Source organism: Macaca fascicularis, chromosome 7 (assembly GCF_037993035.2).
Source record: "Macaca fascicularis isolate 582-1 chromosome 7, T2T-MFA8v1.1".
NCBI classification, from domain to species: domain Eukaryota; kingdom Metazoa; phylum Chordata; class Mammalia; order Primates; family Cercopithecidae; genus Macaca; species Macaca fascicularis.
In genome coordinates this window covers 132,536,109-132,562,953 of record NC_088381.1, presented here as the reverse complement: position 1 = coordinate 132,562,953, position 26,845 = coordinate 132,536,109, and the positions used below count along the sequence as shown (strand labels likewise).

Sequence of the window (26,845 nt, the reverse complement as noted above, 5' to 3'; positions counted from 1 at the left end):
GTGCCCAGGGTCTAGCTTCTCCCTTTGGTAGAGCCTCCTTAGAGGTCACTTTCCCTGAGGAGCCAAGTGGCTCCTTATTGGCTCTGCAGTCCCTAGGCTTGGGGAAGGGCCCACATGCCGCTCCTGTCATACCTTTGCCACCTAATGGCTCTCCAGCCTCTTCCTGTAGACAGGGCACAGTGGGGCTCTTCCCGTTCCTCTCAGGGGCCGCCTTTTCCCACTGCAGTGGTGGCCTGGCCATCACTGGCTTGTTGCTCTTGATTCGGAGGCTGTACTGGCGGGCCAGCTGGTAGACCTTGTTCTTGACGCGCTCGCTCACGTGGCTGTCCATTACATGGGAGAGCTGCACGATGCGGGGGTGCAGTGGGACCACCAGCTCCCCCTGGGTACTGCTGCTCAGCTCCTTCACCAGCTCTTTCAGCTCCCGGGCCAGGTGGGCTGGGCTGCGCCCCTCAGTGGGAGAGGAACTTTCCGGAGAGGCAGTGGCTGACTCCTCCGTGATGGCTCCCAGCTCATGCTCCTCCAGGATGAAGAGTGGCTCATGCAGGTCAAAGCCATTGGCCTGGCCCTGGCTGGGCCCCTTCCCAGGGCTCCCCCTAGAAGACTCCATTCCCTCCCAGATCTTCACAATTTCTGATGATGGGCGGAACTCAGCATCTGAGATGGGAGGTGGGTCCCCTTTGCCTGCCTGGCTTGGTCCTGGGAGCTCAAACAGGGCCCACGAAGTCGGCCGGGAGCCCACCTGTCTCTTGCGCCCCACTGGAGGTACTGGCTCTGGGTCTGGCCGAGGAAGGCTGTTGAATCTGGAGACGGAGTTTCTTACCAGTCCTTTGGGGATGTAGGAGAGGCTCTCCCGGCGACGGACACTGAAGCCCGCATCGTGGTGTTCTGCATTTTCATAATAGCTCTTAATCTTGTCTAGCAACAGCCGGTCTCGGGTGGAGAGCGCTGATTCCTTCTTCTTGCAGGAAGACCAGTCGGGCTCCACTGGGCAGCCTGGGCTTGGGGACTCCATCCCATTGACAGAAGGGCTGTCCTCTGTGGCCCCCCCCACACTGATGTCCACTTCTGGGGAGAGCTGACAGCTGAGGGAGTCTGTGGCACTGCCACGCCGCGCCAGGCCCTTCTCACTGCCCTCCAGGCTGAGCACGCTGCTGCTCCGGCTGACCAGCCGTGGGCTCCCAAAGCCACTGGACTTGCTGTCCTCCTGTGCCACGCTGCTCCGCCGAGAGAAGCTGCTAACAAACCGCTCCGCAATGACACTGGCCTGGTCCAGCACGGAGGGTGGCAGAAGGCTTTCAGGCTCCTGGGCGGCACCCCCCATTTCTTCTTCCTCCTCACTGCTCAGGGCCTTAAGGTCCTCAGTGCTCTCAGCCGCCACGAAGCCCACCATGTCACCCGGGGGATCCATCCCCAGAAGCCCCTGGTGGGCGTCAAGCGGTGTCTCCAGGACTTCTGCAGATTCTGTGTCTGAGGGCATCTCCTCGGCACTGGGCCCTTCCACAGCAGCAAATACCTCTTGCTCACTCCCAGCCTCAGGGTCCGGCTCAACCTGAAACATAGCAGAAAAGGCTCACATGAGTAAAAGCCTCCTTCATGGGACCTGGGGAACAAGGGAACAGCATGGCCTGCTCAAGGCCCAATGACAGGGACCTACAGTTTAGGACCCAAGGCAATCAGAATGAGCACAACTTAGGAGTAGGGCAATGGGTCCTTAGAGGAACATGACTGTGTCCTTTAGTCATCCTACAGTGGGGGTGGTGGGCCCATGTCCCCAAAACCAAGGAAAACACTAAGAATGCAGATGGTGCCAGATGGCGACACCTTGATGGCAGCCAGCCTGGGAACTACAGGGACGAGGTGGGAATACACAACAGTGGGTAGGGCATGGCCCCGGGTTCCCAGGGGCTGGTTCTCACAGCATCATGGAACCAGCATGGCTGATGGTGAGGCAGCTCACCAAAGCCCTAGAGGCTCCTCACTTGGAGGTTCTAGGGTTCAAACCCAGACCCGTGCAACATGAGAGGCCATTTCGTTTTCCTCAGGGGACGGGGCCTCCCACGTGGACGAGGGTCTAGAGAGCAACACAGCCACATGCTGGAATCCTATCAAGAGGGTGAGGACCAGGAATGCGGCTCCTCCCAACACCTGTGGGCCCAGCACAACTGCCTACGCCCAGGAAATGGGCAAGGAAGAAAGCAAACGTGAGAATTCCCTCTTGACCACCTTGACGGTAATTTGAACCACAGAACTGCTGATATATACAGCTTTCCAGAGCAGTCATTAGAGAGAGAAGAGCAAACACTTAAATTCTAAGATCGGACCTAATTCCTTCTGTTCTAGTCTGGAATCTGCAGAGCACCCAGGATCTAGACCTGCACTGTTCAACATGGGAGCCATAGTCACTGTGGCTTTCCGAGCACGCGAAATGGGGTCAGGCCCAGTGGAAACCTGCTCTTGGGGTAAAATACACATCAGATTGCAAAGACTCTGTATAGAAAAAAGGGACAAAATATATCAGTAACTTTTTATGTTGATTACATGTTAGAATAATACTCTGCATACATTGGGTTAAATAAAATACACTACTAAAATTAATTTCATCTGCTTCTTTTAAATGTTTTAATGCGTGGTTCTCATTGTATTATTACTGGACACCCCCACTTGCTCTGGTCTGAATGTCTGCATATCCCTAAAATTGCCAGGTGGAGGCTAACACCCAGTGTGATGGGAATGAGAGGTGGGGCGTTTGGAAAATTAGGTCACGAGGTCTCCATCCTCATGAATGGGGTCAGATCCCTTACACAAGAGGCTCAAGAGAGCTTCCTTGACCCTTTGCCATGTGAGGACACAGCAAGAAGCCACCATCTATGAAGCAGAGGGCGAGCCCTCACCAGTCTGCTGGCATCTTGACCTTAGAATTTCCAGCCTCCAAAACTGAGCAATAACTAAGCCACCCAGGCAGCAGTAAGGGATTTTGTTATAGCAGCTCAAGCTAAGACATCATGCTACATTCCTGTCCAGTATCATCCAGGCTTCTTAGTCCTGGCTGTGGGGTCCAACATGGGGTCCAGGCCGTAGCTCACGATCGTTCCCTTATAACTTTGGGAAAGTAAAGGACGTTGCTTCCCACAACCCACAGACAGCATAGGGCAGCAGGAGGAGGAGAGTGGGCCTCTGAGTCCCAGCCCCAGGTCTGATCTCAGCCCCGCCCCTCAGGAGCTGCTCAGTGTTAGGCACGCCATCAACCACTCAGAGCCCTTTTCCTTCTAGAGCTGTTGTGGGGAAGAGAAGGAAGAAATAACACATCAGTTACAGAGGACGTGTCCAACAGACATCAGTTCCCTACCCTTTGCCCAGGTGACCACAGGTGTGATTTCAATGTCTGGCATGCTGGCAGGGACAGGGCCTTATAACCCATACAAGGTGGCCTAACTAAGGGAGCCTAATACCTGGTTCATTTCCACTAGCTGTGTGCCCTTGACATGGGACTGCATCTGCCCAAAGGGGAGTATTTTTCTAATTCATAGAAAGGGGTGGTCTGCTTACCAAACCATATACTCTAGGCCAAACAGACTTCATGCAGGGCTGAGAGTCCTGGGAGGTGGAGAATCTCTGTTCCCATGAGCCCAATGGGAAAGCCTATGCCTGAAAGCCCTATTTGCAGACTTGGAAATCTGGACTCCAAGTTCTTCCTGCTATCCCCATCCCACCTGCTGGTCGCTCACCTCTGGCAGGGAAGAAACGGACTCGAAGCTCATGCGCTTCTCAGCACTGGTTGGAGACGGACCACTGGGCCTTCTGCTGCTCCTGGAGCCTTCAGACTCCCTGCGCCCCTTTCCCTGCAGAGGTAGAGGTCAGTCATCAACTCCAAGACAACTGGAAGCTGATCCCTTCTGCATCCCAACACAGGCAGCGCCTCCCACGCCCCAAGGGGCTGGGCTGAGCTGAGAGCCAGTCTTGGGCCTGAGCCATTCCAGAGCCAACCTGAATGCCAGGCCTAGGGCTGCAGAAAGCCTTGTCAGGCATGCAGCTTCAGAAACCCTCGGCCCACCTTTCCGTCCAGACAAAGTGGACTTGACCTTTCCAGCTCCACTGTGTGCTAGCTTCTCCCTGCCCCCACCGCCCCACCCCACTTGTCATGCTTGTTGGGCGTTATAATGATAAGTGCCCAGTACTGGAACAGAGCATGCCAGGGGCTCACCAGGGTGTGACAGCGAGCGAGGGTGTTAAGTGCTGAGGGGAGGAGTAAAACTAGGGCAGGGTGGGGTGGGGAGGGCAGCAGAGGGGGCCCTTGGGTGGGCATGCACATCCCAGGGAGCATGCAAGGAGGAGGGGAGATCGAAGAGACACCTCACCATAGCGCCCCGGGAGAAAAGTAAAGCGTTGGCCCGATAGTGCCAGCAGTGGAGGGCGGCCAGCAGGGAGCTGGCAAAGTCAGCTACCTGCTCCGCCACCGCCAGGCTCTCCTCCTGCTCCTCCTCCTCCTCCTCTGAGCCTGGGGGCTTCGGCCCAGCCCCTTTCTCGTTGCCTTCATGCCCTGTCAGGTCCTCCAGAGAGACCTGAAAGGCCTGCTCTTCCTCCTCCTCCTCCTCCTCCTCCACCACCTCCTCCTCTTCCTCTTCCTCCTCCTGGGCAGCCCCTTCAGCCTCTGGCTGCAGGCCCCGAGCACGAGAGGGCTGCCCAAAGTCCAGGAGGGTGCCAGCACTGCCTGCATGCTGTTCAGAGCACAAGACCCCCTCGTGACCAGCCTCTTGGGCAACCTCCTGTCCTCTTGCAGGCAGTTGTGGGTGGGGAGGCTTCACACAGAAAGCCACACCTAGATGCCCAACTCAGGTCTCCACTGGGGTCCAGGGAGGGGCGAGCATTCTCATGTTGGAAAGGCTGTGACCTGGTCAAAAATTCAGAACCCAAAGAGGCCTGCCTACTTGTCTACCCTAGAGAGAGGGAAATCTGAGCAGGTCCATGCTGGGCAGGCCCCCAGCGGGGTGCTGTTCTAGGAAGAGGGTGCAAAAGGGCCCCCAGGGCAAGGCCCATGTCTTCTTCATCTCTGTGGCCCTATGCCACACAGCCTGGTACACAGTGGGTGCTCAGCAGGCATTTGTTGAATGAATGAAGACAATGAGGGCTGAAGGGGCCAGGGGCTGACCTGGGCAGTCCCACCCTCCTCTGTCAGCCAGTCCCCTCCTCCCACTGGCCTTTACCTTCATTCCTGCTGCTCGGGCTGTGGACATCACCACCGGGTCCCCAACACACCGGCGAGGGGCAGGGGAGGGGAAGAGATCAGTAAGCAGGAGAAAGACCTCTGGACAGCCCCCTGGGGAAGGCCTCACTGGGGGCTCCTGCTCCCAGAACCCTCACCTCATCTCCTGTGCTTTCAAAAGAATGACTGACAGAGCAGGGGCCCAGGGGCCACAGAGCAGCGCAGGTCTGTGCCTGTTGCTCGGTTCTCATTGTTTCCAGAGAAAAGGGCATGAGGCCTGTGCATAGGGGAGAGCTCCAGCCCCTCTCCTCAGCCAGCCAGGGGCGAGGCCCTCTTCCAGGGGAGAACGGAGGCAGAGACCCTTCTACACTATTCTGACAATCTCCCACCCTCAGGTCAACCCCTAGGTTGTCGGCTGCTTCCCCTCCTCCTCCCCCCCTCTCTGGGAATAGCTGGCCACCTCACACACTCACCTTTCTCGTTGAGTTGCCTGAGCAGGTGTTTGGTTGGCTCTGAGGAGGAAAGCATGGGCAGAGTCAGCACGGGCCAGGAAACTGCCGTGCCTGGCTGGGTCCCAAGCTCACAGCGCCACCAGCCCATCACCAGCTCAAAGTCCACTCTGGCTTGCCCCTCTACAGTCATAGACCCCAGGGAGGCTGCCTTCCACAGTGTCGCCAAGCCCCTTGCACCTACGGACAGGGAGGCGGGCCCATCCATCTCCAGGACCCCCGCTGTGGCTGCCAGCCCTGCCGGAGCAGTACCACCCATGATGCAATGCATTAGCACACCTGGCCCAGGGCCCTCGTGCAGAAGCCATAGGGAGGGGACTGAGTTCCATGCTGCCCCCTTCAGACCAACTAGCAACATCTCTGGAGGCCGCTGGCTCCACCTCAAGCCCCTTGCCTCCCTGGCAATGAGCATATCAGCGCATCAGCTACACCCACTGCCAAGCCCCTCACAGCACCCCAGCCGGAAAGCAGAGGTCACACCCGACTTTCTACGGCCCTTAAGGCCTGGCACCATGAAGCCTCGCTGCCCGCTGGGGAGAGTTGCCCGGCTGTACGGAGAGTGACCAGGCTCTGGGGACAGGATACAAAACACATCCATTAGGCCGATGGTGTCATCACCTTGTACCCCAGCAGCCTTTTGGGGGACACACCTGAGACTGGAGGGCGGGAATAAGAGGACCTTGTCTCAAGGTGCAGTTCTACAGAGCCTCGGCCTTCGCCTATCCATATCCTTGCCTAGGTGGTGGTAAGTGGGAGGCCCAGGGATCGCCACGATTTGCTACACACTTGAAGTCAGAAGGAAAGTCTACCAAGGTATCTTGCTGTTCCTCAGCAGGCAGGCCTATTGAAGAACCTCTTTTCTGTTGACACACACAATGTACATACACTATCTGTATCAATGTAAGTAAATGCCTAATTGTTTTTAAAGTGAAAAGTAGAAAATGTTCTATTCTTTCATTTTAAAACTTATCAAGAATATTTAATAAGTGACATATAATTTAAACAATAAACCTTAATTATCCACAGAATATACTTGTCAGCTCATCTCAGCTCACTGAGTGGTAAGCAGAAGCAGAAAAGACCTCAAGGAAGTCAGAGTGGATGGCTGAGCCCAGGCAGTAAAGTGTCTGGATGTGGCCCAAGTCCCTCCCCAGTGACTTTCCTGATCTTTTTGTGGTCTACAGTTCCCACAAGTTCAACAGATTGATTTCTTTTTCTTTTTTTCGTTTTTTTTTTTTTTTTGCAACAAGGTCTCGTCTGTCATCCAGGCTGGGTACAGGGACATGATATCCATTCATTGCAACCTCTGCCTTCCAGGCTCAAGTGATCCTCCCACCTCAGCTTCCAGAGTAGCTAGGACTATAGGTGAACACCACCATGCCTAGCTAATTTTTTAATTTTGTAGAGACGAGGCCTCACTATGTTGTCCAGGTTGGTCTTGAATTCCTGGCCTCAAGTGATCCTCCCACCTCGGCCTCCCAAGGTGCTAGGATTACAGGAGTGAGCCACAATGGTTGGCCTGATCGATCGCTTTCTAACAGACAGGAGGGGAAGAAGGGCTACTACAGACAAACATGCTTAGACCAATGAAAACAGACACTTCAGTGTTACAGAAGAACCGTGAAGAAGGGCACGACACGTCAAACGCAGGCTGTCTCTATGGCAGCCCACAGCCTCTGGGGCCCCTCAAGCATCTGGCAGTTCACACACCCTAAGTGATCGCTGTAGCATTAACTCCAGAAAAGGAAAGGTTCAACGGCAGGCACCACCTTCTGTTTTAAAAGATTCAAGAGTACAAAGCATGCTTTAGAAAGATGTCTATTTTGGTCGGGTGGGGTGGCTCACATCTGTAATCCCAGCACTCTGGGAGGCCAAGGTGGGCGGATCACCTGAGGTCAGGAGTTTGAGACCAGCCTAACCAACATGATGAAACCCTGTTTCTACTAAAAATACAAAAAAAAATAAAATAAAATAAGCTGGGCATGGTGGCGCTTGCCTGTAATCCCAGCTACTTAGGAGAATCACTTGAACCCAGGAGGCAGAGGTTGCAGTGAGTAGAGATGGTGCCACTGCACTCCAGCCTGGGCAACAGAGCAAGAAGGAAGGGAGGGAGGGAGGGAGGGAATTTCATAACAGTTAAAACATTTTAAAAATATTTTTTGAAAAAATGCGACTCTTAGTATTTACAGGATAAAAATCTCAGCCATGTGGAAACTTCAGCTCTTTAAAATGGCTCATTTCCTGAGTGCTTTGGACAGCTAAAGTTTGGGGGTTTTCTTGTAACAGCTTTATTGAAATATTATTCACATACAATTCACCTAGAGTGTACAATTCAATGGCTTTAAGTATATTCAAAGAGTTGTACATCCATGGCTAAAGTTTTGGTGCTAACATTAGGATGCAGCTACTATCACTACCACCAACATTATCACTTCCTGAACACATCAATGTGCTAGAAGCTTCAAATTTTAAGGTACACCAAGTTGAGGAGGACAAGAAGAGAATTACAGGAGAAGAAAAGGAAAGGAAATAAAGAGGGCTAGAGAGAAGAAAGCAACACCCCCATTGTGAGCTTTTAACTATAAAAACCATAAAACTTTTGCAACCATAGCAAGGTGGCCTAGGGCTCAAGATCCACCCAGAGCAATACCAACAACATAAAACCACAAAAGCCTTCTATAAGCCACTGCTCCACCTTCTAGAAGGCTAACGCCCACATGTCAATCCACACACACATTCAGGGGACCCACAGGTCATCACCAATGAAAACCCAACACACTTGTGGACCCAAGCCAGGACACTGCTCTCAGTCACTTTAGAATCTTTCTCTCCTGGGGTATTAGACAATTCTCACCCCAACTCCCACCTTGAGTATATGTTTGGCAGACACCTGGCTTCAGCCAGAGCTGTCCTTGGGCCTCGCACTAAATAGCAACGAAAAACCCAATGTAGAAAATACACACACTCATCACCACAGAGTTAAGAATAAAAGCAAGGTTTTTCTTCTTTTCAAAGAGACGATTCATTCCAATAATCCAAGAACACCCTAGCAAGTCCAGGAATGGAAGAAAACTCAGGAGAGGAAAATGGAACTTTTTCCTGAGACTCAAAGTAAATATTTCCTGTCTGGGTTTGGTGCCACTGAACTCGTTTTCCCCGGGTCCTGCTTCTGCTTGGGTTGTTCCAGGACTGGGCTGGGGCCATCTGCGATGTCCGAGTGTTACTCCTGAATGACTTGGTGTTGGTATTCCCAAGAGGCAAAGGAGGCAGGGGGCTAAGAAGGGGTGCCAAGACCCAAGTGAGCAAGTATTCCTAGGGCCTTAAAAAAGGTAGGCTGGACAGGCGCAGTGGCTCACACCTATAATCCCAGTACTTTGGGAGGCCGAGACGGGTGGATCACCTGAGGCCAGGAGTTCGAAACTAGCCTGGCGAACATATAGTGAAACCCCATCTCTACTAAAAAATATAAAAATTAGCTGGGTGTGGTGGTACACCGTTGTAGTCCCAGCTACTTGGGAAGCTGAGGCAGGAGAATTGCTTGAACCCAGGAGGCAGAGGTTGCAGTGAGCTGAGATCGAGCCACTGCACTCCAGCCTGGGCGACAGAGCAAGAGTCCATCAAAAAAAAAAAAAAAGAAAGAAAGAAAAAAGTAAGAAACAGCTGGGCTGTCCAGAACTGGTAGGCAACAAGGGCCCAGAGGCATGTGGTGTGGGTAGCACCAGCACAGGGAAAGGATGAGCCCCAGGTGTATGTCCAGCCCTGCTCAAGCCTTTCCCAGGGTTTCCGCAGAGGTGAGAGACACAGCCCTGGACACTGCCGCAGACGGTCCCCAGCCTGGGAAAGGGTGTGAGGGAGAGGCCTCCTGCCTCCACAGTCCTTTTCTTACCAGACTGCCGGCGCCCCTGGCGCACATGGGTGGACACCTCATCCTGGGAGGACCAAGCCTTCTTCAGCCGCTCTGGGCTGTAGCGGTACCGATTGGGATCTGCATCCAGGAGAGAGACAGTCAAGCTTTTGGTTTCCAGTTGGCCTTGGCCTACCCTAGACCTGGTCCATACCCAGCCAGACCTCTACACTCCCCCAGCTCCAGGGCCAGGAGCCTCCAGAGCTCCCTCCATCTTCCAGCTGGGAGCTTCAGGCACTGAGAGTGCCACTGCTCAGCAGGAGAGCATCCTTAATCATATAGTTCGCCCCCCAGCCCTTAACAGGAGGCCCCCGTCCTCCCTGCTCCTGGAATAAAATTATCAGGTAAAGCTTCCCCAGGATGCAGCCTGACTGAGCAATGTCCATGAGTAGGGACAAAACAGGCGGAAAAGAGCACACTTACAATAGGAATCCATTTCCAAGATGGCTTCCTTGGCCTGACAGAAGGAAACGCACCTGGTTATTACCTTACTATGTGCCAGCCTCCCCTGTTGCTGTACGAGGACACCCCACAGTGCGGCACCAAGGCCCGGGGCATCTGCTGTACTGACATCCACTGTCCAGTGGAGCCCAAATCCAGAAGGTGAGTCCCCAGTGGACCTTGTAGAGCTGGCTCAGAGGAGTACATTCTCCCTGCCCGCTGTCAAGAGCTGGGGGAACTCACCTTCTGGGGAATGGTGGCATGGTGGTTCTCTAGGATGAGCCTCTTGATGTGGTGAGTCCAGTTCCGTTTCTCCTCCACTGTCTTGGCCTGGGAGGACCCAAGGGAAAGGGAGCCAGGGGTTATCATTACAGGCCTGAAGCTGTCCAGCATGGACAGTGCTTCCGCCCAGGGAGAAAAAGTGGGACCATGCTGGGAACTCTGAGGTTAACCTGACTCCTCACTTTGACCCTAAGAAGTGCCTGCAATGATCCCTGCCTTACAGGGATCCTGGGGCAGCTAGGTGGGTGGAGGAGCCAGGAGTTCCACACAGATGTCCCCTGGGCATCTTGTTCCCTAGCCCCTGAGCCCCACTGACCCCTCACCTGGATGCTGTACTGCTGCTTGCTGTGCTTGTAGTGGGTGACAGTGAAGCATAGGGAGTCTCTGGTGCTTTCGATCAGCATCAGGGAGGAGCACTAGGGGCAGAGGGAAAGGACAGTAAAGCACAAGGTTGACAGCCTGGGGAAGCAGGGAGGGTGATCTCAGAAGGGTGGTGCTGAGCCCCAAGAAGCAGACAAGGAGGGGAGCCCAGATCCTTTGGGAAGGACAGAAGACGGCGGAGATAGGGCAGGGCCTGGTTACCGGGATGTTGCCCTTGTAGACAAAGTGATCGCCCCGCTTCTTGGTGATAAGCAGTGTTTTGTCAAAGAGGAAAAAGGTCCTTTCATTGCGCACTCGATGCACGCGGAACGTGCCCTCCAGGACAAGCTCCCCGTAGGTGGTCAGGTCGGGCCCCTTCCAGTTGATGAGAAGTGACTGAATCTCCTGCAGCAGAGGGGCCCCAACCCCTACAGTCAGGCCACTGGGGCCTTCGGAGGCTCTGCAAACCCTGCCACAAAGGCTCCCCCAATGCCACCACCCAGCTCATCCCAGCCGGGTGGCCACAGTCCTTCTTCCCAGCCGAAGCATGGCCCACCCAGCCCTGCCCCTCCCCCAGCCCCCCAGCCCCCAAGCACCTGGAGCCGGACTGCATGCTCATGCCTCCTTTTCATGTCGTTGATGTACCAGGCCACACAGGTCATGGTGTCAATGGCATCCTCCACCACCTCAAAGCCATCCTCTTCTTCATCAAAATGCTTGGCAATTTCCTGAGCAGAAGATAGAGGCTTAGGTACCCCTGACTCGAAGGCCCTGCCCTCCCCAGGCCCCAGGTGCCTGGGAGGACCAAGGGGCTACCTGCAGCAGCAGGTGGTACTTGAGGATGCGCTGGACCGGCTTCAGCAGGTAGGAGCCCAAGGGCAGTGAGTGCTGCAGCAGCTCCTGCCGGTCCCGAAAGAACTTGGCCTGCTGCTTGTCCCTCATGCATTCCGTCAGGGCGGCCACGGAGCTGAGAGTGGGAGAAGGGCCAGTCACCACCTGGAGAAGGCCTGGATGAGGAGGTGGGGGGCTCTGGACTCACCAGATGGCTCTGCCTTCCCTCTCACCCCAATTACTCACTTGGGGTAATTGTTGCAATACTGGGTGTAGATATCAAACTCTTGGCTCTAAGAAGAGATCAAAAATAGTGATTTCAGGGAGATTCCCATTTGACTGTAAAGATGGTGGTACTAGATAGGCCCCTGGCCCCCAGAGCATACTCTGTCCCCTGTTCCCAAGTGCCTACAGAGCCATCTTTATACCTATTTATCAAGGACATCCCATCCACCCAGCAGCCCTGGCTCCCCCCAGGACACCTTTCTCATTCAAGACACAGCACCAAGCACTTTCCCTGGAAAGGGATCCCCAGGACTCAGATTTCCTCTTACACTGGCAGAGTTCTTGTCTCTCTGAGCTCTCAGCAAGGTAGGACGGGGCAAGGGCCCAGCCCTTCTTACCCTTTCCACAAAGCAGCTGGCCACAGCCACGGGGTCACTATTGCAGCTGTCCAGGTCTCTGAGGAGCTGGCTGGGTGAGGGGAAAGCAGCCACTGTACCCTCTGCAGTCAGAGGACAATGCCCCTCACTGTCCCCTCCCCAACCTCCCGAACCCTGACTGACAGCCAGCCCTATTGTTAAGGTAAAGAGCTGGGGCTTCTAGCCTCAGAGGGAGCCCTGCCCCAGGCAGCAACCACAGAAAGTATCCAGCACAAAGCAGCCACAAAGCAGGAAGTCAGGGAGACCTACAGGCTCAGCAAGCGGGAGAAGAAGAGGGGACCCTCGTACCCACCTCAGGAGGGGACACGGCTCCTCTGCAGGCAGAAGGAGTCAAACACACAAAAGCAGAGGATTAAAGGGCGAAGGAGAGAGAACGGGAACTAGCAAAGGAGCCAGGGCGCCCAGGATGTGGGACATGGGGAGAGACAGGTGAGTGCTGGCACCCCTAGAAACACTGCTCCCTGCCTCCTCTCTCTGTGCTCCTCCTCTTTTCCCAACCCCTCACCATTGGTCTAAGTCTTCCCTGTACCCTGCTCTTCCAGACTTCTCCAGCTTACTGCCCATCTTAAGTGGCCTGGGATACGATTCTTCCTGTCCTAGCACCGCTGTTCCCTCAAGCTCTGACCCTCCAGAGCAGCGCACTTTCCCTGGGGAGTCTGTGGTCCCAGGCAGCAGACCCACGCCCTTTGCCCTGACACAGCCCCTGGCCAGGCCTTGTTTGGCCTCTCACATCTGTCTTGCCTGGGTTGTGCAATCCACTAACAGGTCAGATCATCTCCAGGGAGCCCTTGGAGTCAGTGGGAAGGAGGATAAGAAATTAAGAGATGTGCAAGTGGAAAATGAAGATGAGAAGGACAGAGAAGCCACCCACAGGGAAAAGAATCAGTGTGCAAGGAAGGGCCCAGCAGCCCCGTGAGGGGTGCCGGCCCAGGCTGGACCCAACACGCACATACCCTCAAATTACCTCCCTGTCTGCCCTTGAGAGAAAGCACATCAGCCCAGGGCACAGAGATGGACCACCCTTCCCTGTCCTCAGAGATCAGGCCCCAGGCCCACATGTCACAGGCCCATGAGTCCAGGGACATCCAGGCTTCCTCCCTAGGCCCCGAGGTGGGCCTCGCAGGCAGAACATGGTGTCAGGCCCATTCACACACCTGTTCAGTGCGTAGATGTTTTCTATGTTCCCAAAGAGGGCGCTGACCTGTTCTGGCTTCAGCAGCCCGGGCGTGTCGATGATCTTCAAGAGGTAGTCCTGCGTGGAGGGAGGTGGTCAGAACCTGGCCCCCAGCACAACCCTGCCCACAACCTTCCCTAGCCACACTTCGTTTAGGCCCTGCTGGGACACCACTTCACAGACACTGCCTACTGTGAGACAGTGTCCACCCCAAAATTCACGTCCACTTGGAACCCCGAATTGACTTTATTCGGAAATAAGGTCTCTGTGGATGCCATTAGTTAAGGATTTCAAGATGACTTCAGATAGGATTTAGGGTAGGCCCGAAATCCAGTGGCTGCTGTCCTTATAAGAGGAGAGGGAGGACAGAGAGAGACACAAAGAAGGTGGTGATGGGAAGGTACTGGGCCGCATCCCCAGGCCAATGATCTCAAAGACTGCCAGGACCCAGGAAGCTGGATGACAGGCACAGAACTACTCACTCAGAGGCTCTGGGGGAGCCAACCTGGCCAGTGCCTTGATTTTGGACTTCTGGCCTCCTGAACTGAGTGAGAATACATTTGCTGTTTTAAGCCACTCAGTGTGCGGTCATTTGTTAAGGCAGCCCTAGGAAACTAATCCACACCCCGAGCCAGTGGAGCAGAGGGCTTCCTCAGTGGCAGCCACACAGCTGCCCTTCCATGTCCTTCACCTACAGTAGCCCTGCAAGGTAGGTGTGGCTTCCTCTTACAAAGGAGGAACCTGAGGCTCCACACAGCCAGGCAACAATAGGGCAGGGGATGCGTGGGGCCAGGCCCAGAGCCCATGTCTTCACTGCATTTGGTCTCTGTGGCACAGGCTTTCTAGAGCCATCTTCCCAGGCAGGCTGGGGACCCATCCTCCCTGTCAATGATGCTCACTCCTGCCAGCCCAAGCTACTGATCCGGCCCAAGGTCCTAAGGAAGCCTGAGGGGTCAACAGTTTTCACCATGCAGTCAGCGAGGGTGGGAGACCCGAGTCCTCCAACTACTTTATGGGAAGCGGGTCTTTCGAGAGCTTCTCTCCCAGGGTGAAACAGGCTTCCGCTAGAACGCTGTGCCACAGGGCCCCCGGCACGCACCTCCACGATGCTGCGCAGGTCCTGCACATACATGCGCTCTGTCTCCACGATCTCCCGCACCACTCGGCCCAGGTAGCTGAGCTTGTGGTGCGCAGACCCCGCCGCCGCCCGGCTGTTGAATGGGGAGAGGGGCCCCTTCACGTTCAACCAGCTGCTGGAGTTGTTGTTGCTATTGGGGAGATGCCGGTCTCTTGGGGAGCCTGCCCCATTCTCAGAGGGAGCCTCGGAGCCGCTGGGCTCCTCCATGGCACTGCGACTGTCACGGGAGGAGCCCGACGAGGAGGTGGTAGAGGTCAGGCTCACCGGCCGCTCCTGGCTGCCATCCTGGTGGAGGGAGGTGGACACGGGCATCCTGGCATTGCTGCCTGGGGAGGGCACCCCAGGGAGATTCTGCAGCAAGACAGACAGATGAAGGGTCAACCTTTGAATGCCCACAGAAACAGAACAGAGGGACAGCTGCCAGGGGTGACGGCAAGCAGGGTGGGAAGGTATTGTTTAGTGGGTCCAGAGTTCAGTTTTAGAAGATGAAAAGGTTCTGTGGATAGATGGTGATGACGGTTGCACAATGATATCAATGAACTGTACACTTAAAATGGTGAAGATGGTCAATTTTATGTTATGTGTGTTTACATTTAACACAATTAACAAAACAAAACTGAATCCCAAGAAGGGCCCTGCTCTCCGACTCTATGAGCATTGATGAGGGTGCCCAAGTCCACCTGCCAGCACAGTGGTCCAGGTACCCTCTGAGGAATTCATAGCCCAGCTCCACTGCTGAGGCACAGTACTTAGTGCCTCAGAGCCTCAGCTCCTCACCTGTAAAATGAGGATAGATACAGCCTACCCCATGGCTTGTCCTCCCGGATGACGCCACCTGCTGTTCGTAAAGCTCTGAGCATGATGCCTGGCACAGGGTACGTGCTCCACACGCCATGAATATAGTGATGACAATGGCAATTGTCGAGAGGAACTTCCCAAGTGCCCACCTGTATGTAGCGTGTGCTGGGGTCACTGTACAGGGATGGGCAAAGATCTGCTTCTTACAGTGTTAAACACATACCAGGGATAATATTCTCCTAGGACTGCAAAACCTCAGGGGCACTGGTGGCTTCACCACGAACCTGAAACTTTCTGGATACTGACTGGCTGAGCCAGCATTATCCCCCCACTCCGCAGCCCCACCCCAGCACCTGGTACAGGCTGCCTCTGACTCATCCAGGCCCCAGGAAATTCCCCAGGGCTGAGCCATCAGTGAGTCTCTGTAAGCTCCCCTTGGCACAGCTGGGTGGGGGCAGCAGAGAAAGCAGTAAACTGCACCCAGGTGAGGCAAACACAGCCTCAGGTGGACTTTATTCCCTAAGCAGATGGTGTGGCTCACAGGCAGGCCCACCTGGAGCAGCCGGGGGAAGGAAGGGTGGAGTGGGCAGACTACTTCAGGCTGTAGCCTTCGGGAAGGACAGGGACACCCATGTAACACCCATGCCCACGCCATAGAGCTCACCAATGCCACTTTCCAGAGTACACATTTCATTGCTATTTCACAGGAAAACAGTAAGTTCCTGGGCATCCCTCTCACCCCTACTGACCCAGGTCTTCTACCCCTGGCTCTAGGGCTCAGAAGCAACTAGACCACAGACATGACCAAAGGGCAGAGGCTTGAGCTACAAGGAGAAGAATCTAGAAGCTGCCGTTACTCTGGGAACCCTTGGCACTGGCCCGTGGTTTTCTGTGCCTCTGCCTCAACCCGTAAACCAACACCCCTGGGTCTCAGGCTTTTGCAAATGTTCTCTCTGCTTCAGCGTTCTCTCTTCTCCATCCACTCCATACGGTACCATTCCCCAACCTATGTAATTTACATCCAATCTTTAGGTCTCCGATTAGAAACCGCCCCCTCCAGGAACCTTCCAATATCCCCCAAATCTAGGGAACTCTTTCTGTGTTCTCTTACTACCTCCCAGGTTTCTCCTATTGTAGCACTCGCCTGACAAAGTGTGACTAGTTTGAGACCCTCTGCCATACACCATTAGTTACTAAAGAGCAGGGGTCTTAAGGGCCAATTTAACAAATGAACAACAATGGTGAACAAATTGATGCTTTTACTGAGGTACAGATCAAGCGCCTCAAGACTTACTTACCACCCGCCGCTAACCTGGCCGGGGCGCTCTGGAGCACAGCACTTTGTCACTGGGTCTCACTGGAGGGGGTCACCTCCAAGGTGCTCTGTCTGAGCCTCTTGACTTGCAGATGGGGACTCAGTGGCAGCCCAGTGGTCCCCTCCATGGTGCAATGCAATGCCAGGAGAGCTAATTAGCAGGATCATTTTGGTAAAGCTCTTTGAGCGGCTCAGAGGAGAGCCCCTTGGGAATTGTAGGGCTGCTGCTTTTTCCTCCCTCCTCAAAAGGGCCTTTACAATTCCTCAGCTATGCCTTTTACAGAACCAGCAGGCAGGGCAACACCATGTCATTCCAGCACTGACAGACAAAAACCCAAGCTCCGCCCCAGCCCTTAACCCCCAGCCCTGTGGCATGCTGATGTCCTTCGAAGCACAGTGCAGTCAGGCACCCCACCCACCCACCCACCCACCACCATCCCAGCAGGGAACAAAGGGGCAGGGATTTACGGCCTAAGACCTTTCCCAGGTCACATCTGGGGTCAGTCAGCTTCTCTGGGGAAGCTAAATGGAAACAGCCCCACTCCCAATGGATTTCACAGCCAGCCAGTTCACAGCCTTAAGCAAAAGATTACTCACAGTCCCAACCCTACCCCAACACACACACAGTTCGGGAGATCTGTCTCCAAAAGGGACCTTCTGAGGGTCCCTCTTTGGGGACTCCACTAGAAGAGGATAGCAACATAAGCACACTTCAAACCCAGAAACTAATAGGGCTTTTCTACTTGGAGAAGTTTTCTCTCTGATTGATCATAGGCTACCTGTCTGCAAACTAAGCTCATACTCTGAAAATAGTACCTGTATCCCAAATCCTCCTAAGGCTAAAACAAAGCATAACAGCCAACTGCTAAAATGCTCTAAGCGCTATGTACATATTAAAGTGACTAACCCCTTGCAACAACTCCAGAGGGTTCTATGACTACCCTCATTTTATACATGCAGGCACTGAGGCCACAGAAGTAGTAAGTGGTAGAGCCTGGACTTGAACTCAGGCACTGAAGCTCCAGAGTTTATGCTCTCCTGCCCACTGCCTCCCTAACGGACTACACACCAGCCAGGGCCACAAGCAAAGGACTGGTCACAGCCCTGGCTGCCATGGCTTTGCTTCAGCATAAGCTGCAGGGGACATATGAAGACCTGAAGGATTGGGGCTTATGACACGACACTCGGAAGGACTTAGTCAAAATTCCTTAGGGCAGTTTTTGGACCTGCTACTATGTGACCTTTGGCAATTCACTCTCTGGCTGGAACAACATGGTAAAATACAGATCCCCAGTCAAAGGATCGTAGGTCATGGGTAAGCAGAAAGGAAAAGGAAGAAAGCATAAGGTCACCAGGATTGGACTATAAATTTCTTGGATGATGAGAGAAGCCCTGTAGTGACCAGGAAACCCACGATCACCAGGCTCTCTCTCCTGGGCAGGAGGACTTGCTGGAAAGGAACCAAGAGCCCAAGAAAGGGAGGGCTGAAGAACAAATGAGGCACTGAGTACAAAGCAGGACACCAGTACAGACTGTCAGGAGGCACCGTTTGATGGTGATGGATAAGAGGCATCGCATTCAATTGGAGTGCATTCTGAGTGCATCACACTTAGCTGGAGTGCATTCTGGCCCTAAGAGACCGGATTGGAACCATTATGTGTGTGTAGCTCAGACTCCCACAGAGACAGCTAAAGTGCCTCCCTGGATGGGAGCCAGCCTTTCCTTCCTACCTGAAGAGCATCACTCCATACAATAAGATTCCCCCAAGCCAGGATGAGAACTCAGGTCTTCCTAGAACACATCCTAGAACACATCCTAGAAGACCCTGTCTGCTAGGGAAGTAGGAGGCCAGAGAAGGAGGTGATGAGGCAGACAGCAGCCAAACCCTCCAACCAGGTACCCACACCTACCCCGTCCTACCACATACCACATCCAGTTATCCTAAGTATGCCCCAGCCGTGACCTCTTCCATCCTGCAACATGAATCAATCCAGTCAGTCATCAATCAGTCAATCAGTCTTCTAGAAAACTCACTTTCTCAGCCGGGCATGGTGGCTCACGCCTGTAATCCCAGCACTTTGGGAGGCCGAGGTGGGCGGATCACCTTTGGTCAGGAGTTCGAGACTGGCCAGGCCAACATGGTGAAATCCCGTCTCTAACAAAAATACAAAAATTAGCCAGGCATAGTGGCAGGCACCTGTAATCCCAGCTACTTGGGGGGCTAAGGCAGAAAAATCGCTTGAACCTGGAAGGCAGATGTTTCAGTGAGCTGAGATCATACCATTCTACTCCAGCCTGGGTGACAGCACAAGACTCCATCTCAAAAAAAAAAAGAAAAAAATGAAAACTGAAAACTCTCTCAAGTCCTATACTTGTGAAGCCTTCTTTGATCAGGTCCCCAAAGACTTTTCTCTTTTTTTGAAACAGGGTCTCCCTCTGTCACCCAGGCTGGAGTGCAGTGGTGCAATCACAGCTCATTGCAGCCTTGACCTCAAGCGATCCTCCTGCCTCAGCCTCCTAAAGTGCTGGGATTAACAGGTATGAGCCACCATACCCAGCCAAGCTTTCTTTTTGATGGGCCTAAGAAGCAGCCCAGACATACACCTTTAAGGATCGAGGGGGAGAGAGAGAGGTTTCTTTTTTTTTCTTTAAATTTAAGCCTAAACCACACCCTTCCTCCACCCACACCTGTCCTCTGAAGGAGCGTCCCTGAATATTGCAGGTGCAGAGGCAGGCAGGCTGCAGCAGGCCCCTGGATTCCCAGCCCAGTAGACTGAAGCCACATCCTTCCCCTCCCCACTACGCCTCAGCACCATGCCCCATTCTGACCGAACAAGGAGAAAAAAGGCGCACCCTCCTAACCCGCAACGGCCTCAGTGTTCTGTCCTCAGGCCTCCTGTCACTGAGGCAATGGGACCCTGCTCCTCCCCCATCCCACAGGGTCACGCGGAGCCTTCTGGAACTCTGTGTCTCTGGTCCTGGGGAATGCCCAGGAGTCAGCCCACTCCCACTGGCTCTCCCTCCCAGGTCAGTGAGCTGAGGACAAGGCAGGAGAGGGGAAAAGGACACTTGGGGGTGAACCCTCTGGTGGGCACACGAGAGACTCCACAGAAAACATTCTGGTTCAGAGAGGCTGATGTCATCGTTTCGTCCACCGTCCTTCACCCCACACTCAAGAATCAGAAGCCACACCGCACCACAGCTGCTTTGGAGCCAGGCAGAAAAGGAGCGAGGCGGGTCCCCAGGGGCAGCTGCTCCAAAGGCCCCAGTCTGGGAGGAATCCACACGACACCTGCACACAGGGAAAGTCCTCGTGGCCAGGCGCAATGGCTCACGCCTGTAATCCCAGCGCTTTGGGAGGCCGAGGGGGGCGGATCATCTTTGGTCAGGAGTTCGAGAGCAGCCTGACCAATATGAGGAAATCCCATCTCTACTAAAAATACAAAACTTAGCCAGGTGTGGTGGCATGCAGCGATAATCCCAGCTACTCAGGAGGCTGAGGCCGGAGAATTGCTCGAACCCGGGAGGTTGCAGGGAGCCGAGATGGCACCACTGCGCTCCAGCCTAGGCAACAAGAGTGAAACTCCATCTCAAAAACAAAAAAAGGAAGTCCTCACTCAGGGATGGCGATGGCACAGCCCTCCTGTGTGGCCTTCATCCCTCAACTACATCATCTGCTAAACATTCCAAGGGCTCTCAAAGCCAGGGTGGCCCAGCAGCTTTTGTCCTTCCCCAAAACAATCCCCAAGACGGCACTTTCGGAATCTCTTCAAAAAGGGTGCCAGAAGGAAGCAATGGAGAAAAGCTAGAACTTTTCCAGAAAAAACAGTGTGGAAGCAATGTGAACTTCCAGAGAGAGATCTCTCTCAATTACGATCTCAACTAAGACAGTGAAATCCCTCAGCTGTGCTCTTACCCGCAGCTCGGCACCACTCTGGGCCACCCTGCTCCCAAACTGTCCCCAGAGGCCCAGCTCTTGCCTGTCTGTTCCCATTGCTCCCCGCACCCTGGGGGCTCTCCTGGGGGAGAGGAGGACCTCCTCCTAGGGGACCCTTGCCCCTTTTCCCAGCAGCTTCCTCACTCTGACCCCTCCCTTCCCTCCTGGAGATTCAGCAGCCCTGAGCACCCTAATAAAGCTCAAGAGAAGGCTCCCCGGGGAGTGACTTTGTGTGCATGTGAGCAACGTGACTGCCTGCAGAGGCTGTGCCAACAGTGTGACCAAGGTTTCTGGGCCACCCAAACCCAGCCCAGCTGGCTCAAATTCATTTTCCCTCGGGAATGCATTTTCCCACCACCTAAGAGCAGCAGGGCCCATGCAGTCTGGCTGGGTCCCTGCAGCAGGACCACAGCTGCCAGGAAGGAAAAGGACTGTGTGGTGCCAGAGAGGCCCTCCCACATGGACTCCAGGAGAAAGTCTAGGCCTGCAACTGAAGTCCAGAAAGTTCCCTCGGCCTGGCCTTGGAAGGAAAGGAAAGCCGGGCACCTTGCTCAGAGGGAGGGCTGTTCATCCATACCCCCTGTCCCCACCTCCCCAGCATGTGCCCATGTTGTCTCTCAAACGTGGAATGTGTCCCCAGACCCTCTGCCTATACACATTTAGCAATCACCTCCTTCAGAAAGGCCTCCTCAACCATTTCCCAACAGACACACTACTGTCAGCTGAATCACGCCCCCACCCAAGGATATCTACAGCCTGACCCTCAACCTATGAATGCCACCTTATATGGCAAAAGGGACATAGAAGGCAGATGTGATCAAATCAAGGGTCTTAAGATGGGAGATTATCCTGGATTGGCCGGGTGGGTCTGATGGGAACATAAGGGTCTTCATAAGGGGAATTCGGCAGGAGTCAGGGTCAGACAGAAGTTTCACAATAAAAGCAGAGGGACAGAGAGAAGGAGACTGGAAGATGCTACACTGCTGGCTTTGAAGGTGGAGGAAGGGGCCACAAGCCAAGGATATGGGCAGCCTGGGAAGCTAGGAAGGGCAAGGAAACAAATTCTGCCCTGGATCCTGCAGAAGGAACCCGGCCATGCAAACCCAGTCTGACTTCTCATCTCCAGAACTTTAAGACAACAAATGTGTGTTGATTTAAGCCACTAAGATTGCAGAATTTGTTACAGTGGCAATAAGGAAGTAATGTACTCCTCTGAACTCGAAACACCCTGAGTATCACTTAAAGCATTGGTCTTGGGGCTTGATATGTACATGCATCTCTTCTGGCCGATACAGTAAAACCCAGGGGGCTGGGCCTTCTTTCCCATACCTTCCCTTCGGCCCCAGAGAGCAAGGCACATCAGGTGTTCAATAAATGCCTGCTGGAAGAACTGTGAGATGGTGCCTGGATGAGCTCACCACTCACACAGTCAAGAGAAAGGTAAACAGTGGGTGAGGTCAAGACCAAAGCCAGTTCCTCCTAGTCTAATGAGTCTCCACATTAGTCACTGCCAGCAAGTTTCCGATCAACCAAGAAGCGCCAGGATTGGTGACTGCTCATTCACCCTGGTAGTCCCATCCTACTTGGCCCCAGACAGGGAGCTACAGCATGGCACAGCTGCCCCACTGGGCTACATACTAGGTGACCAGCCACAAGAGACTGAGAGGAAGGGGAAAGTGGCCAAGTTTAGAAAAGGGGCTATGATGACCTGGTCTCCCTGCAAATGTCCCAGGAAGTTTCATGTAAACATCTGCTAAAGCCAAATGGGGGAAATTATTGTTTATTATAAATTGCTCTTGTTCACAGCCAGGGTAGAGGTCACTTGGCTGCCAGCACAACTTGTCACTATGCAATGTGCCCCAAAAATGGAACAGCCAAAGAAAGCCCTAAAAGGTGTTACTAGAAATTACCCCCTGGAAATCACAGACAGATCCAAAGTTCCCAGAGGCCCCACCTCTCTCATCTTGAGGTCAAAAAGGCTCACAGAACCACTGCTACTTACCAGCAAAGTTCAAGAACCCAGCCCTGCAAATTCGCCATCTTTCTGGCCTCATCCCCATTTCAGGGGCTGCTTGTTTCGAGGCCTCTAGGCTGCAGTGGGGTGGGCGGGTAGGAGGAAGCTGTATTTTACTACTGCCTCAGGTTCAAAGGCACTGGAGAATCTCACTGGGAACCGAGTGGGTGTGGAGGGGCCCCATTGGGTCCCTCTGCTTTCTCGGCAGAAAAGAAAATATGCACAGATGCAGTGGTGCCCACCGAGGTCAAATGCGGTAAACTCATCCACTGGCTCTGGAGTCAGGCAGACCCTGTCTGAATTCCAGGCCCTCCACTTTTCCTGGATGTATGTGGCCTTGGGCAAGTCACTTCACCTCACCAAGCTTCAAGTTCCTCATCAGGAAAATAGGCACAGTAATAGTGCCAACCGGACTGGGTTGTCTCCAGGGTTGAGATGATACAAGTAAGTAACCCGTACATCTGACACACAGTAAGCCCACTGAGAACGGTGGTGGTGGTGGTGGTGGTGATGATGATAACGGATAAATCACTTTGTTCTGCAAGTATCAAGACAATGAGATTTTCCTGCCTTGTACCTACAATGTTTGACCCACATCTCAAATTAATAATAATGATACAAGTTAAACTTGGTGAACCAGGACCTAACCTTCCCCTACCACCCATGTGTTTATCCATCTTCTATGATCTCAACATCAATACAGACCATGATCTTCTAAGGGCAGACACACAGCAGTTCAGCTGGAAAGGAAAAGTAGCCTGACACCCATACCCAACAGGAGGTCAAGCCAAGAAATGAAGTATTGAGTGAGTCCAAATCCCGCCGCTATAGCAGACAGGGCGCATTCCTCAGGGATCCACACAGAGAGACGGCATGTACTACCGGGAGCTGGAGAGGAACAGGGCCAGGGGGCACCGCAGGCCTGAGCAAGAGCAGAAGTTAAGGCAACTTCAGAGAGCAAAAGCACAAATAAGTGATTAACAAAAACCATCCTTGACACTGGTGCCTGGGTTTTAAACCCATCTGCAGGGTAGACATCTGGGAGGGCCAGGGCGTAAGACAAAACAGCAAGGTACTGGGAAGGGCTCCAGTGCAGACCCATTCCTAAGTCACGAGGAATATCAAAAAAAGGAAAAGCAGAAGAATGTGTATGAAAGAGCCTGGGGGCCGGGCGCGGTGGCTCAAGCCTGTAATCCCAGTACTTTGGGAGGCCGAGGCGGGTGGATCACGAAGTCAGGAGATCGAGACCATCCTGGCTAACATGGTGAAACCCCATCTCTACTAAAAATACAAAAAACTAGCCGGGCGTGGTGGCGGGCGCCTGTAGTCCCAGCTACTCAGAGGCTGACGCAGGAGAATGGCGTAAACCCGGGAGGCGGAGCTTGCAGTGAGCCGAGATCGCGCCACTGCACTCCAGCCTGGGTGACACAGCGAGACTCCGTCTCAAAAAAAAAAAAAAAAAAAAAAAAAAAAAAAAGAAAGAGCCTGGGGACTACAGACAGCATTCCTCCAAACTACCCTAGCTCTGCCTAGCCACTGCATGATCAGGAGCAAGTCAGCAGGCTCTTTGTGACTCAATCTCTCTCTGATTTGAAGATAACCCTAGTAATGTTCCGACCTAAGCTGTTTACCAAGCACCTACTGTGCACAAAGACACATGGCAGCCCTGCAGTTAGGACAAGTCACACACAGACCCCACTTTTCAGAGCTTATATGCTATAAGGCAAAACAAGACAACGCAAAACAAGACAAGGCATCTGTAAGAAAAGGAGGGAGAGAATCCAGTTGTGAGCAGTATGGGAGTTCAAGACTGTCTCCAGTTTGGGAACTCATTCAACACTCCTGAACATGAATGCAAGGCCCTGGAGATATGACATGAAAAATACATTGTCCCTGTCTTTGAAGAACTTGAACTTCAGAAGGAAAAATGGCCACATAAACAGAGTATTCACAAAACAATGCCTTGAGTCCTAGTACAAAAGCATGAATAAATAACTGTGCTAACAGAAGAAGGAGTAGCTAGTGCTACTTGGGGGACCAGGAAGCTTTCTAGGAGGAGGTGACATCTTAGCGGAGTCATAAATGATGAGTAAGCTTTTGCCAGGTGAAGAGATCTGAGTGCATTTGCTGCCAAGAGAGCAGCTGAGTCCTGAGAGGACCCAGACCACCCCCACACCCCAGGCATCTGGCAACAAGAGGCTAGGCTGCAAGGCAGGCCAAGGACAGATGGAAGGAATCCACGTGGCTTTGTGGGAAAGGACAGATCCAAGCCAGGTCTGGAAGAACAACTACCAAGACACGTGGAAATGGGGCTCCATGAGACGAGGTGTAAGAATGTGCCCTAAAAAGGTCCAAACCATGATATGGGCTGTGGCTGCAGGTGTCCCAGAGCCAAGGAGTGTTCGAGAAGAATGCAGAAGCCAGGAAGGTGCTGGCTGTTCAGAGACAGCTTTAAGGAGGAGCAAGAGATTGAGGGAACATTGGCTAAAAGAAGAATGAGACCCGTTCCAACCCTTGTAAAGTGGGAAGAAATGAGACCCAATATATACATGAAGAGACGAAGCTACATTTAAATTAACTGCTGTAGGAGCAGGAAGAGAACACCTACTCTAGAAAACTGAGATGTCAGTTCTTAAATGGAAGAAATCTCTCAGTGGGATTTCAGGCTAGCAGCTCTCAACTGGGCTTGGGGAGGAGTTTGTGTGCATCTTACTACCAAAGGGTTTTTTCCTTCCCCCAATTCTCACTTTCCCTTCCCAAGCACATCAGAATGGTGGCTTGGAGGCAAGGCTGCCAGGGCAATTCCCTAAAACACAACTCCCCTCCCAGTCCCAAGCATGAGCGTCCAGACCCAGAAAGTTCTGTAGACAACCCGGCCTTCCCCCTCCCTCAGGCCTTGCTGCTTCTTCGAAGGTGATACAGCAAGAGAAGAGCTCCAACACACCCCCTTTCTTTGCCCTGGGCTCTGACCTTGGGCTTGGTGCCTGACCCAGAGAAGTTAGGAAAGTGGATTTTCCAAAGCAGACCTTATGCACTCTTACACACACACACACACACACACACACACACACACACACACACACACACACGCAAATTCCCAAAGGCGGCCAGCCCTTCAGCCAGCAGGGCCTCACACACTTCCCCTATCCTACAGAGCCCAGGGGGCTCCTCTCCACCCATAACTCCTTCCCCCATTCCCCTGTGTTCCCCGCTTCCCCTTCTAAAGGACCTCACCAGAGAGGCCTAAGAAACTCATCCAACCAGTTCCTGGGTAGAGGAGGGGCACCTTCCTGCCTCAGCTGGGAGGATACATGGACCAGAATTCAGACCGGTGGGGCAGTATTACCCAATCCCAAGTCTGGGGTGCACACGTGTAGAGACACGGCCCAGGAAGCAGCCTCTACTCCTGGAAAAGTGAGGCCTTGATTTGGGGTCGATCTGCCCCGACCTCCACGCACCTGCTGCTCAGAGCTATGAAATGGTGGGTACCAGGGTCAGGATCGGGGTCTGCTGCCCACCGGGGAGGAGACAGGGCAGGGGAATAACCTCCTTTCAACTGCTCTACCAGCTGCCGCTTGGTTTGATCCAAAACAACCACCCTCTGTGGATTCTGGGAAAAGGAAACATCAGGAAGAAGTGGGAAATTAACTGCTTTTGTGTGTGTGTGTGTGTGTGTTGTGTTTGTGTGTCTGTGTGTGTGTGTGTGTGTGTGTGTGTGTGTGTGTAGGGTCCTACATGACCTTCTCTAACCACCCAATTCCAAATGTTCAAGATGAGAAGCCCCCCTGAAGCCCCCGGCAGAACCAAAAGGACTGTCTTGCTGTCACCCAGCCACATGACAGTTCACTAAGAAAAGCAGTTCACCTACACCTGCTCCCTTTATGGTCCTCAGTGTCTAACCCACAGGGAAAAACCTGCCTTTTACCCCAACGCCTGTGATTGGCTGGGTTTCCTGGGGGAAGTCAGGCAAGGCTTAGAGGCCCAGAGTTGAAAGAGTCCCCATCCCACCCCATTCCTATCCCCTGGCCTGGCCCCAGCCGGGTACCTACCGCTTTCCTCAGGAGGGCTCCCATCCGGGCACCACGAGGGTGGCAAGGGGCCGGGCAGCCGCATTGTCCCCAGCACTGGCAGCCCAGCAGTTAACAGGCTTGGGGTGAGCAGTGAGCTGCCACCAACAGCCTCGGGAATTAAAGCGCCCGCCGCCTCCTGCAAAACTTCGTCAATAAACGTTCTATTCAGAACCAGTTCCGCGTGTGGGTCATACTTTCTGCATTTCT

At 53.5% G+C, this 26,845-nt stretch overlaps 1 protein-coding gene across 18 annotated transcripts in view; it reads right to left on the bottom strand.

Annotated features, from left to right (window-relative positions):
• The window catches only part of PLEKHG3 (pleckstrin homology and RhoGEF domain containing G3), a 73,241-nt gene that overhangs the window by 1,749 nt on the left and 44,647 nt on the right, over positions 1-26,845 (bottom strand). For 7 of the 18 annotated variants that reach the window (XM_065548911.2, XM_005561485.5, XM_065548908.2 and 4 more), the window contains 16 exons: positions 14,466-14,855; positions 13,347-13,444; positions 12,154-12,223; positions 11,777-11,823; positions 11,516-11,666; positions 11,296-11,427; positions 10,922-11,104; positions 10,663-10,755; positions 10,301-10,387; positions 10,040-10,073; positions 9,599-9,697; positions 5,677-5,715; positions 5,205-5,224; positions 4,359-4,718; positions 3,729-3,842; positions 133-1,552 (listed from right to left, as the gene is read on the bottom strand). In XM_065548911.2, coding sequence (XP_065404983.1) covers positions 133-1,552; positions 3,729-3,842; positions 4,359-4,718; positions 5,205-5,224; positions 5,677-5,715; positions 9,599-9,697; positions 10,040-10,073; positions 10,301-10,387; positions 10,663-10,755; positions 10,922-11,104; positions 11,296-11,427; positions 11,516-11,666; positions 11,777-11,823; positions 12,154-12,223; positions 13,347-13,444; positions 14,466-14,816 — 3,298 coding nt within the window. In that variant the 5' untranslated portion in view covers positions 14,817-14,855. Of the gene's footprint in view, positions 1-132; positions 1,553-3,728; positions 3,843-4,358; positions 4,719-5,204; positions 5,225-5,663; positions 6,283-9,598; positions 9,698-10,039; positions 10,074-10,300; positions 10,388-10,662; positions 10,756-10,921; positions 11,105-11,295; positions 11,428-11,515; positions 11,667-11,776; positions 11,824-12,153; positions 12,224-13,346; positions 13,445-14,465; positions 14,856-26,617; positions 26,731-26,845 lie in introns of those variants that run through there. The other 11 variants (XM_005561487.5, XM_073997527.1, XM_015453895.4 and 8 more) reach the window with 7 other exon arrangements.